Here is a 10,541-nt window from a genome sequence, read left to right as displayed (position 1 = left end):
AGGCACCTGAGGATTCATTCTAGTGTGTCTTTGCTGTTGATCACATGAAGATGGGGGCTTTTGATAAATTAAAAAAAAAAAAAAATTGTGTGATATAAATGATGGATATATTTTCCCTTCCAAAAAGAATTGCGGTGCCTTGATGCATATATCTGACAATCTAAAGGAAGTAAGACAGTTGCTCCTTCTTTCTTGAACCGCCTTCGCCATACAACTCGTTCCATTGCTTAAGCTCACCCATTATGGACCCTTCAGAAGCAAAACTAGCAGCAACCTGAAGTGAAAGAATATGCCAAGTTTCATATGTTCAAAACGAGCTTCTCTAAGGATTTCACGCTTGATTTTCGAGAAATAAATTTGTTAGATTTACCTGGTTCTTTGCTTGCTTCAGATCTTCCATGTTCAAAGGCCTCAGATTGATAACTTTCTCCTTTGTTGCTTCTTCTTTCTTATCTGAAGAAGCTTCTGAGCTCTGCACGTCTTCAGCTTTGCGCTTCTTGTCCTACCAATGCAGAAATTTTGGTGTTGAAAGCTTATACAATGCATTGATAGAAGATATATGAAAGGGGTAAAAAGTAAAAGAGTGCAAATACTACCATGGCCTTCAGTCTTTCCTGTTGTATTAGCTCTCTGACAGGACGATAAGCTGCTGTTACGCACAGATTCTGTTTTCAATAGCCAACACTATTAGTTGTTGCAGATGATAAGTAAGACAATTTCACTAATTATCCATTTTGACTATTTTTTAAGTGCAAACCTTAAGATCACTTCCAGTGTATCCTTCAGTCATTGTTCCAAGCTCCATGAAATCAATGTCTCCCACGTTTTCTTTTGCTAGAAGAGTTCTCAAAATCTTTTCTCTGCTCTCTGCTGAAGGTAGACCAACCATAATTCTGCTCACCAGAAAACAAAAGATAGTTCTAATCTTTACACAGCATCATCTTAAACCAAAAAGACCTTTTAAAGTTTTCCCAAGAGGAAAAGCCTCAGAAGCAAAAAGCAGAAGAAACACCACACTTCCTTTTGGCAATATGAATATACCTGCGCTCAAACCGTCTGATAATTGCTTCATCCAGGTCAAATGGTCTATTGGTTGCTGCAAGAACAAGAATGCGCTCACCAGATTTTGTCAGCAGTCCATCCCAATGTGTCATGAATTCATTCTTGATTTTCCGCATGGCTTCATGTTCTCCTACCCTTGTTCGCTGCCCAAGCATGCTATCAACCTCATCCACAAAAATGATTGTAGGAGAAACTTTGGCTGCAAGAGTGAACAAAGCTCGGACATTCTTTTCATCTTCACCGAACCATTTTGAAGTAATGGTTGACATTGAGACATTTATGAAGCTTGCTCCAGCTTCATTGGCAATTGCCTTCGCCAGCATAGTTTTTCCAGTACCAGGAGGACCAAAGAGCAATATGCCTCTGCAAGGCTTAAGAAGCCCACCATTGAAGAGGTCAGGTCTTCGAAGAGGAAGCATGACTAGCTCTTGAAGTGATTCCTTAATATCATCCAGAGAACCAACATCTTCAAATGTCACCCCAATATCATTTGGTGGTATAACCTCTGGCCTTATGCGTTTCTCAAACTCATTGTCTGGAGGAACTTCCTGAAGTCAAGACATGTTACCCAGACAGAAGGAAGAAATGAGTTCTCCATTAAATACTCAGCTTAAAGGAAATTCTCAGAGAGCCTGTTTATAGTAGACCAGACAAAAAGTTCAATAAATATTGGGCTCTGATCATTAATGATTTAATGAGCTGGACTTACTGGTGCCTTTGGTGCAGCTGTGTTTTCACCATCCTTTTTCACCAGTGGAACTGATGATTTTTCAGTTCCAGGTTTAGTATCAGGTACAGGGTTTTCAGACTTTGCTTCAGGCTTTGACCCAATAATGTCTCCCCCTACAGCCGGCTATAAGTGAACAACAAAAACAAGACTGGCTCAGCAAAAATACTAGCTCCTAGTTTTTCAGTGGAATGTCAAGATTAGAAAAAGAAAAACCACCTTGGAAGATTCAGAATTTGTTTCCAATTTGAGAGTGTCTCTGGAACCAGTTTTTTCCCCCTGGAAGATGCCTAATGCATGGGACAAACTTTCCCATGCCCAATATACAATAAATACAGGGAACAAAAGTATGGAGGAGTAAAAAATCTATAATGCTAAAATAATAGATATATTGGCATATACCTCTTGGATGAGATAATAAGCCTTCCATTTCGATATTCTGGATCCTTGTTATTCATCAAATGGTATGATATTGCAGACACTACAATTTCCTCTATGTAGTTGCTCAAAACCATTGTATCTGTTGGACAGATTGATCCTAGATCCTCACATTCAAGGTCATTTGCTGCAAGTACCTCAGCAATGTGATTTTTGTTGTCCATAAACTGGATCATCTTCATATCCTTTTCCAATTGGGCTTTCCAGCTTATAAGATGAGTCTCGTCTTCTGGAGGCCTAACCTCGATGTTGTAGGGAAATAATAGACTGAATCCCTCATCTACTTCACCAGTTTTATCATAAAGGTCTATAATCTGTGATCCTAGAACCAACATTGATCCTGATAATTTCTTTAGAAGTCTGTCAAAAAGTTTGTAAGCTCTTGGAGATTCAAGGTGTCTATCTACATCCCTAATGTAGAGGATGATGCACTTAGTTTCTGAGATAGAAACCAAAACCTGTAATTAACTTCTTCTTTGTCAACAATATTTTAGACATGTAACAGCACAATGTTTGTGAGCCAAAGAATAACAGTAACACAAATCTTGTGTTTAGACAAAAAATAAAATAAACTTTACCTTGTAAAGTGACTTTAAGAAATCTTTTTCGTCAAAAGACCATCCGATTGCGCGTTTTTGAGCTAATCAAATTAAAACAGGAGACAACACAGAAAAATGTTTCAATGATCGAATATGTACTCTTGTTCAGCTAAGTGGGAACATAAAAGCATGCTCAATTCTTATTTTGGTTCTTTCTTTTTCTAATGAAAATAATTAGAGGGGAATAAATTTAATACTCCGTAATTGATTATGACAATATGACAACTATAATACTATGGAAAAAAAAAAAAAACTAATCCGACCCCGATATTGAATTTCGACATGCAACTCTAAAACTGGCTAAATGTTTGCAGTACTGGTGTAAACTCAATAAAACCCCTCTGCCAAAAGTGGAGAAACTGGAAAATAATGTGGAACAAAACCATTCTAAGAACTGAAACGACAAAAACATTTTCAAGTTGGTAATGAATACAAAAATTCTACGATGAAGAAGTTGCTTTCTGAATTTTAAAAATACGTGAATGCAGTTAATAAAACTATCTGAACTCCATAATTATGCTACAGAACTGATGCCATTATGACACAAAATCATTTCAAGTTTTCAAGTTTTCAACTAGTAAATGTTCCTTGACATCCAACCTGGAGTTGAAATAGAGGATTGTGAGCTGAAGCTACTCATATCTGATGAGACAGAGGCATTTCTACGATGCCTTACAGGAGGGGTATTGCCATCGATCCTATGAAGCCCAGGTGCAAATGGTTAGAACTTATATCAACCACAATTACTTTGTTTGATCCATATGGGAACAAGCAATTACCTTAATTTATCGGCACTGCTTTGCCTTGACAATCTACCTGAATGGTGGTAATCAATCATGTTTTAGGGTGCAAAATAAGCAACATGAAGTCAAAATCCAGCAGTGGTAGTTTGAAATAAATAAATAAATAAAAGCTTTATCTACCTCTATTAGACTCTGTCGCTGGAGGAGTTGAGAAAGACCCAAGTAAACTGGACATGTGTTCCAGTGTCACCTCTGATATGGACCTCTTCAAAGACTACACAATCAATACACAGGTTAGGCATAATTCCACTATAAGCAGTGAAACTTTCTCTAAGCCGGAAAAGAAGAAATGTGTCCCTGAAAATAAAACTATGGTGATTAACATTTCCTCAAGCAAAGCAGTGCTTACAGTCTGTTTCTTGGTGCTGCCATACTTGCTCTGCATCTATAGATGATTAATCCATGAAAGAAAGAGGAAAATATATTAGTACAACAATATATAAACTATTGCTACTAGAAAGCAATTAACTTCAGAGAAAATCACCTTCAGTGAAAAGTCAGGTATATCCAATAGTAATAATTTTGCTTCAAAATGATGAGCAAGAGCCTTTGCAAGTGATTGGAGGTAAAGTTCTGCCAAATACAAGATAAATAAATTGGAAATAGACATACACAGAACAAAAATAAAATGTTCATGAAACTACAGGTTTTTATGCAGATTCATACCAGCAGGCCCAGAAAGCAATATAGCCCTACTAGATAGGGAGAGATTTCTTGTATGTCGAGACATATCCAAGTGGTTTAGATGAACATATGCTGCACTTGTCAATAACACTCGTGTTCGCTCACTGCCAAAACCATCAACATTAGAGTACAGTACAACTTGTCAAAGTAATAAAAAAAAATTGGGAAATTTTCACTTTTGAGTTTTAAGTACTACATGATCTCAATTAAAATCAAAAGGCTACGTGGTATTTGAAATCTGATCATCTTATGCCAGCAATTTTATTGCTTGCATCAAGAAATTTACTTACATTAGTATTTGTAAAATAAGGATGGAGGATAAGCATGAAGGCCAATACTGTAGTTATGGAAGATACTTAGATACATATTACACAGAACCCAAGGGGAAAAAAACAACAAAACAAAAAAAAAAAATTATTCTATTCAAAGGATTAAAAAAAAAAAAAAAACATCTCTGAAATTAAAAGAAGAGTTAAAGAGCACATTCGTGAAATTGTCTCATCAAAGAATTAAAAAAAAAAAAAAAAAAAAAAAAAGGAACAAATGTAGATTATTACAACAAACTCAAAAAATTCCAAAGCTCAAATGAAGCAACAAGGATATACAAGAGTGCCTTATAACAGAAACCACATGATTAGCAACAATAATATAATAGATTCTATAATTTCCATAATCGCTGCATATAATTAATCTGGTCTATTCAAAGGAAGGAACCTTATAACCTTTAATTCATCAAAATTGGTATCACCAAATAAACCATTAATAACTTCCACACAAATCATGAAATCACCATTACTATCACGAAATATTAACCATATGTAAAATTACCTGAGATAGTAAGGGAAGTCATCAAACGTGACCTTAGTGTCCTTGCCATCAACGACGAGTCGCCGGAGTTCCTGCTCGATTTGATCGGCGGTTAGGCCCTCCGCAGGAGAACTATTCCCGCCGGTCCATTTGTGGATGGCCTGTCCAGACGCCAATCCCAGCCCCACACCTACCCCCACGCCCAATGCCGACATGAACAAGCTCTTCTGCTCCATGATTATCAATCTGATCGAAACTCACACAAACATGGATATATATATATATGTTGCAAATGTGGAAGAATATAATATAGTATTATACAGAAGGAGAATGTGAATGTAGGGAAAAGGAGAAAGCTTGCGAGTTGGGTGATACGTAGATGAGAGCAGAGGGTGAGAGCGCGAAGTGCGTATGTCCGAATGAGAGACGTTAGCGCCATAACAACTTTGCGCCATTTTAGCTTTTCATTTTGTTGTTCTTCCATGCCCTTCAACAATTTAGCTTTAATTTTTTAATTATTTAAACAATATTTTTATATGAAATTTTTATTATTATTTTTTTTTTAAGGTTGCACACTTGCACACATTTAATGGGGTGTTTGATAAAGGAAAAAAGACTGAAATGTGAAGGTAGAGATATGTATTTCTCAAAATGTGAATGTCCATTTTTGTGGACAAAAATATAAAAAAGAGATTTGGGACATGCGTTTGAGAGAAGTGGTCAAATCACAAACTTAAGTAGGACTTGCGTTTGTGTTTTTTTTGTTTTCTTTTTTAAATTTGGTCGCCGGCGAAGCTGCCGGCGACACCCATCTCCAGCGAAGGAGAAGGCAACCAATGGCGGTGGCCTTCTCCTTCGTTGGAGAAACCGGCGACCCAAATCGTTGGCTTCTCCAACAGCTTCGCCGACGACCAAATTAAAAAAAAAAATAATAATAATAATAATAATAAAAATTAAAAAAAAAAAATAAAAACCACAAACTCAAGTCTTGCGTTTGTGGTTTGATCACTTTTAACATCAAACGCATGTCCCAAACTTCTTTTTTATATTTTTATCCACAAAAAATGGACATTCACATTTTAGAAAATACATGCCTCTATTTTCACATTTCAGTCTTTTTTCCGTTTGATAAATAGTTGTTACTGATATGTGATTGAATTAGTAGATTTGACTAGTTGATAGCATTAGTTATTGTTGAAAAATGTTTTGTAAAGTAGTTGATAGTTGATTACATGCAAAATCTCAAAAAGCTTATCGAAAAAGTTACTTTGAACAATTTTTTGAAAATAACATTTTAAAAAAATAAATTGTTACAAAAAACTAATTAATCAAACACTCATATTGATTGTTTAAGTAAGTCAAACAACTAATATTGATCGAATAAGCTAAAATTGGCTAATAAACTAATTATGTTACCAAACAGGTCATAGTCATTTTAATAATTAAATTATCGTAAATATAATCCTTAATTGGGTATCACAATAAAAAAAATAAATAATTAAATAAAACGCAATATACCAGGACTATGTGGTCCAATGGTATCCGGGTTGGACTTCCACTTGGAAAGTTGTGAGTTCGAGCCTCAGTGGAGGTGTTATTAGCTCTTTGTGTTTCAATAGGTTGAGAAAGTATATGAACAGATACTACAATGTAATAGAGCTAGTAGCATTCAAAAAAATAAAACGCAATATTGTCACAGAACTAAGAAACATCTCAAGAACACGAAATATACGGAGTATATAGAATACAAATTTTCCTTTATATTTTGATTATTGAAAAACTTTTTAAGTATAATTATATTATCGTTTTATCTCATTCATAAAATATATAATACAACTTCTCCAAAGATGCCACACAACTATGGCAAATTTTTTATTTTGAGTTTAATTCTATATATTTAAAAATAAAGAAAATTAATCAGGATAACCAGAGTCGTACTATATTCCTTTACAAAAATGAAAAATCATTGTAAGTTAACAAGTTGTCCCCAATTTTTGACCTCTAATAAGTTAAAGATCTTTTATATTTAATTATGATAATAAATAGAAATAAAGAATCAATTTATAATAGTCAATCAAAATAAATAAATAAATAAATAAATAAAGATTTTTAAAACAATGTCTCTTCGAATATTTTTCACAAACTAAACAAGTCTTTAAAAATCTTAGATAATTGAAGCATGTGATCTGAACTAAAAGTTTAAACTGATAGTTAGATTGCACATTTATATTATATATATATATATATTTTATGCTCAACAAGATTGCACATTTATATTTTATATATATATATTTTATGCTCAACAAGAATACTAGGACTATAAGTTACCCCTAACTACATGTGTTTAAGAACCCAGAATCCGAAGCCAATGCCCAGAAATGTAGCAATCGAAATCCCAAATATGCCAGCCAGAATGCCAGGAACAACCAAAGATGTCCATCCTTTCGTCGTCGCCATGCCGCATGCAGTGGTGGGGCCTCCAATGTTAGCATTCGACGCTAAAAGCAACAACTTCAACTCCACGCCAAACAGTTTCCCCAATCCCAGGATCACAAACAGATGCACACTCACTTGAACAAGACCAAACATGAAGATACTGGGCGCAGTGTTTACCACGTTCCAAATGCTCCCACTCGCCCCGACGACAGTGAAGAAAACCTGTTCGAGAAAGTCCCAGGATGTCTCGATTTCTTAGAGCAAGCTAGCCAGGAAGATGGAGATCGAAGGGAACTCGATTACTCCAGTTCAATATTCATATAATTAAGAGTTTAAGACGTACCTGCATCAAGACTACTGCAATGGCATCACCGGTAGGGGCAAGCTGGCGAAAGTGAGCAGGAAATATCGTCGCTAAAAGTACAACAATGGCTGTAATTGCTGGTAGATCGGCCCCTTCAATTCTCAGAAATCGAGTCAAAGAAGTACCGGCTTTGCAGATTGCAAAGGAAACCGCAACTGCTGTAGCAATCTGCAGCACGGGGAGCTTGCTTTCAGGGCGAGACTCCATAGTTGCAGTAGCATCTATCACAGAGATCACAGTATTTCAAGTGTAGGACATTGGCATATTGTGACGAGAATTATATCCAAGAAAACAATACAGATACAAGTTTCAAACATAAATATGATTCCTCGTATATATTTTTCGAGTGACGAGGAAAACCCGCAGCTATTACCCGATGGTGTACACCAGGTAAACCTCGTCTTAACCCTAGCCAGAAGGTAAACCAGTCTATGTTACTCATAACTGAAGCATGTGCTCCATCTCAACTAAAAGCCTAAGCTGATAGTTGGATTGCACATTTATGTTTATGTTATATTATATACTCAACATAGCTGGCTGACTTACTCAAACCAAGATGGCCAATAGGCCGCTCCACTGGGAGTCGAATTTGTAACCTTATGATTCCTTATATTATACCTACCACTGGTTGAAGTTGAAGCCTCCGAAGGGATTTTAGAGGCCAAGGCAAAAAGCACAATAAAGTATATTGCACAGATAACATTATCAGCAGCAACACCCGCGGCCATTACTGATGGAGAGACACTTAGTGCCTTACATATTGCCACGTAATTTATGGCTGCAAAACAAGAAGCAAAACTCTTGTCACAATGGCAAAAAAGTTTAAAAGTAAGCTTTCTCCCGATTTTGGGAACTCTGATTGACATTAAAATTTGCATGGATTGACATTATTAAGGAAGGGACGCTAGCTATCATTGATCAAGCCATTAATAGAACTGAAAGGCAAAGTAGATTCTATGAAGCTGCCTTAGGTAGATTGAGATTTAAGGCTCATTTCTATCCATTCATGACTCATTAAGCTAATAATAGAACTCCAATCAGTACATCAAATAAACTTATTTCTTTCAGAATCAAACAAATAAAACGCACTCATCTGAGTGTCGAAAAACTCAAACATTAAGACGCCACATCAAATTTCATTGCTCTAATTCCCAATATATACTTACTTCCACCAATATAACTCCCCATGAGAGCAGCAGCTATTTTCCAGTTATCTTGACCGAGAGATCGCATGGGCACCACTAGAAACGCAACTACAGTCCCGACGACTGTGGCAACTGTCCAAGCGAAAGACAAAAACATAAATTGAGTGAAAAACATAACACTCAGAAACCATATAAATGTTTTTCATAGTATGTGTAATAACAAGCTTGAACACCTGATCCTAGTAAGAAGGCCAAAAGCAGAGGACCAGTTGATCTCAACACACTTCTCAAATCTGCTCTGAACAACAGCAATGGAATCGTCAATGGAAGCAGAAACCCCAACACGGTCGAATATGCGGGCGCACCATGTGGAATAATCCCCACATTACTAGCTGCTAGCCCAACCAAAGTGCTAACTAATGCAGCACTTAGTATGCTGCCCATCTTAGTCTTCTCTGACCTTCAGTCCCCTGTGCCCACACATCAGCATTGCACATTTTCTTTTTTCTTTCTTTTCAAAAACACTCTGAGCACTAATCATAGTCAAAAATTACATTTTTTTGAAACCCACAACCAAAGGGTGTGCCCTAGATATACCCGACTTGCAATCCTAACTGGGAAAGGATATAAATCAGCCTAAGTTATCTATAATTGACCGGCTAAAACCAAGAAGGCCAATAAGCCGCTCCTGGAGTTGAATTTGTAACTTGTGGTTACTAAGATCAACTTGGGTTGCCCAAAATTACAGTTTTTGGTTTACGCATTTCTTTGTTTTCTTTAAGGACAATGAGGACACAATTTTATTTTTTTTCAATTACGGAGTAATTAAAAAAACATTTTGATTTCTCAGTAATCAAAGTCAGCGGGTGGGTAATGAAAGAGAAATGAGCATTACCAGAGACTAAAAGCGCCGGTGGCGAAAAGAGCCGTCCAAGTGCCCCAATTGTCTTCCGGTGAAATCAGAGGAGAACCCGAATGAGACTTGGCCGTTACGGAGCATCTTCGGCTTGCAAACGTAGGGGAATGTCTGAGGCATATGCCGCTGTTGGAGAATGCGGCGATGTTTAGGCGAGAAGCGAGAACTATTCTTGGAATAGAGGAGGATAATGGTGGTCGAGTGGCGAGCAGCGGCGACGGTGCAGCTGTCAACGCCATCTTCGGTGGCGGCGAAGTGGGACCAGCCGGTTTAGGTGCCACGCCGGCGGACCGGCGGTAGAGCGGTAGTCTGATAGATGTCCGTTCAGCTGGGAGTTTGACATGCAAGTGTTGACACGTGGTAAGAGTTTTATATGGATAAAAGAGATATTGCAGTTTTTATCATTTACGGAGTATTATTCACTTTTCATATTTGATTTCCATCTATTAATTTTGTTACATTTCATGTACAAATTTAGGGTATGTTTGGTTCGCACATAAGAATCGGTGGGTATCAAATACTTGGTATGGTAATGGGTTTTGGTGAATAGAGTGGAATGA

The 10,541-nt window shown here is 36.8% G+C and overlaps 2 protein-coding genes across 4 annotated transcripts; both read right to left on the bottom strand.

Annotated features, from left to right (window-relative positions):
* Nucleotides 1–9: 9 nt before the first annotated feature.
* On the bottom strand, nt 10–5,356 carry LOC109189102 (nuclear valosin-containing protein-like). The gene is made up of 16 exons (XM_019339843.1): nt 5,142–5,356; nt 4,296–4,417; nt 4,114–4,202; nt 3,979–4,014; nt 3,750–3,843; nt 3,606–3,642; nt 3,427–3,524; nt 2,806–2,867; nt 2,192–2,685; nt 2,009–2,096; nt 1,772–1,915; nt 1,042–1,610; nt 758–893; nt 597–665; nt 371–502; nt 10–274 (listed from the first exon to the last, which is right to left on the bottom strand). Exons 1-16 carry the CDS (start codon nt 5,354–5,356, stop codon nt 161–163), a joined length of 2,499 nt encoding a protein of 832 aa, XP_019195388.1. The 3' UTR covers nt 10–160.
* Nucleotides 5,357–7,397: 2,041 nt separating this feature from the next.
* Nucleotides 7,398–10,360, bottom strand: LOC109189054 (uncharacterized membrane protein YjcL-like). 3 transcript variants are annotated; one of them, XM_019339759.1, is made up of 6 exons: nt 9,961–10,360; nt 9,299–9,525; nt 9,087–9,197; nt 8,543–8,698; nt 7,900–8,141; nt 7,398–7,778 (listed from the first exon to the last, which is right to left on the bottom strand). In XM_019339759.1, the coding sequence occupies exons 1-6, from the start codon at nt 10,218–10,220 to the stop codon at nt 7,455–7,457; spliced, it is 1,320 nt and encodes a 439-aa protein (XP_019195304.1). In that variant the 5' UTR covers nt 10,221–10,360; the 3' UTR covers nt 7,398–7,454. The 3 variants fall into 3 exon arrangements, with proteins under 3 accessions (XP_019195304.1, XP_019195306.1, XP_019195305.1); XM_019339761.1 differs by having other exon boundaries at nt 9,299–9,535; nt 9,961–10,070; XM_019339760.1 differs by having other exon boundaries at nt 9,299–9,572; nt 9,961–10,010.
* Nucleotides 10,361–10,541: the final 181 nt, after the last annotated feature.

The sequence above is a fragment of the Ipomoea nil genome, unplaced genomic scaffold (genome assembly GCF_001879475.1).
Source record: "Ipomoea nil cultivar Tokyo-kokei standard unplaced genomic scaffold, Asagao_1.1 scaffold1509, whole genome shotgun sequence".
Lineage (NCBI taxonomy): Eukaryota > Viridiplantae > Streptophyta > Magnoliopsida > Solanales > Convolvulaceae > Ipomoea > Ipomoea nil.
The sequence above is the reverse complement of the archived record's forward strand: the minus strand, read 5'-3'. Positions and strand labels throughout refer to the sequence as shown.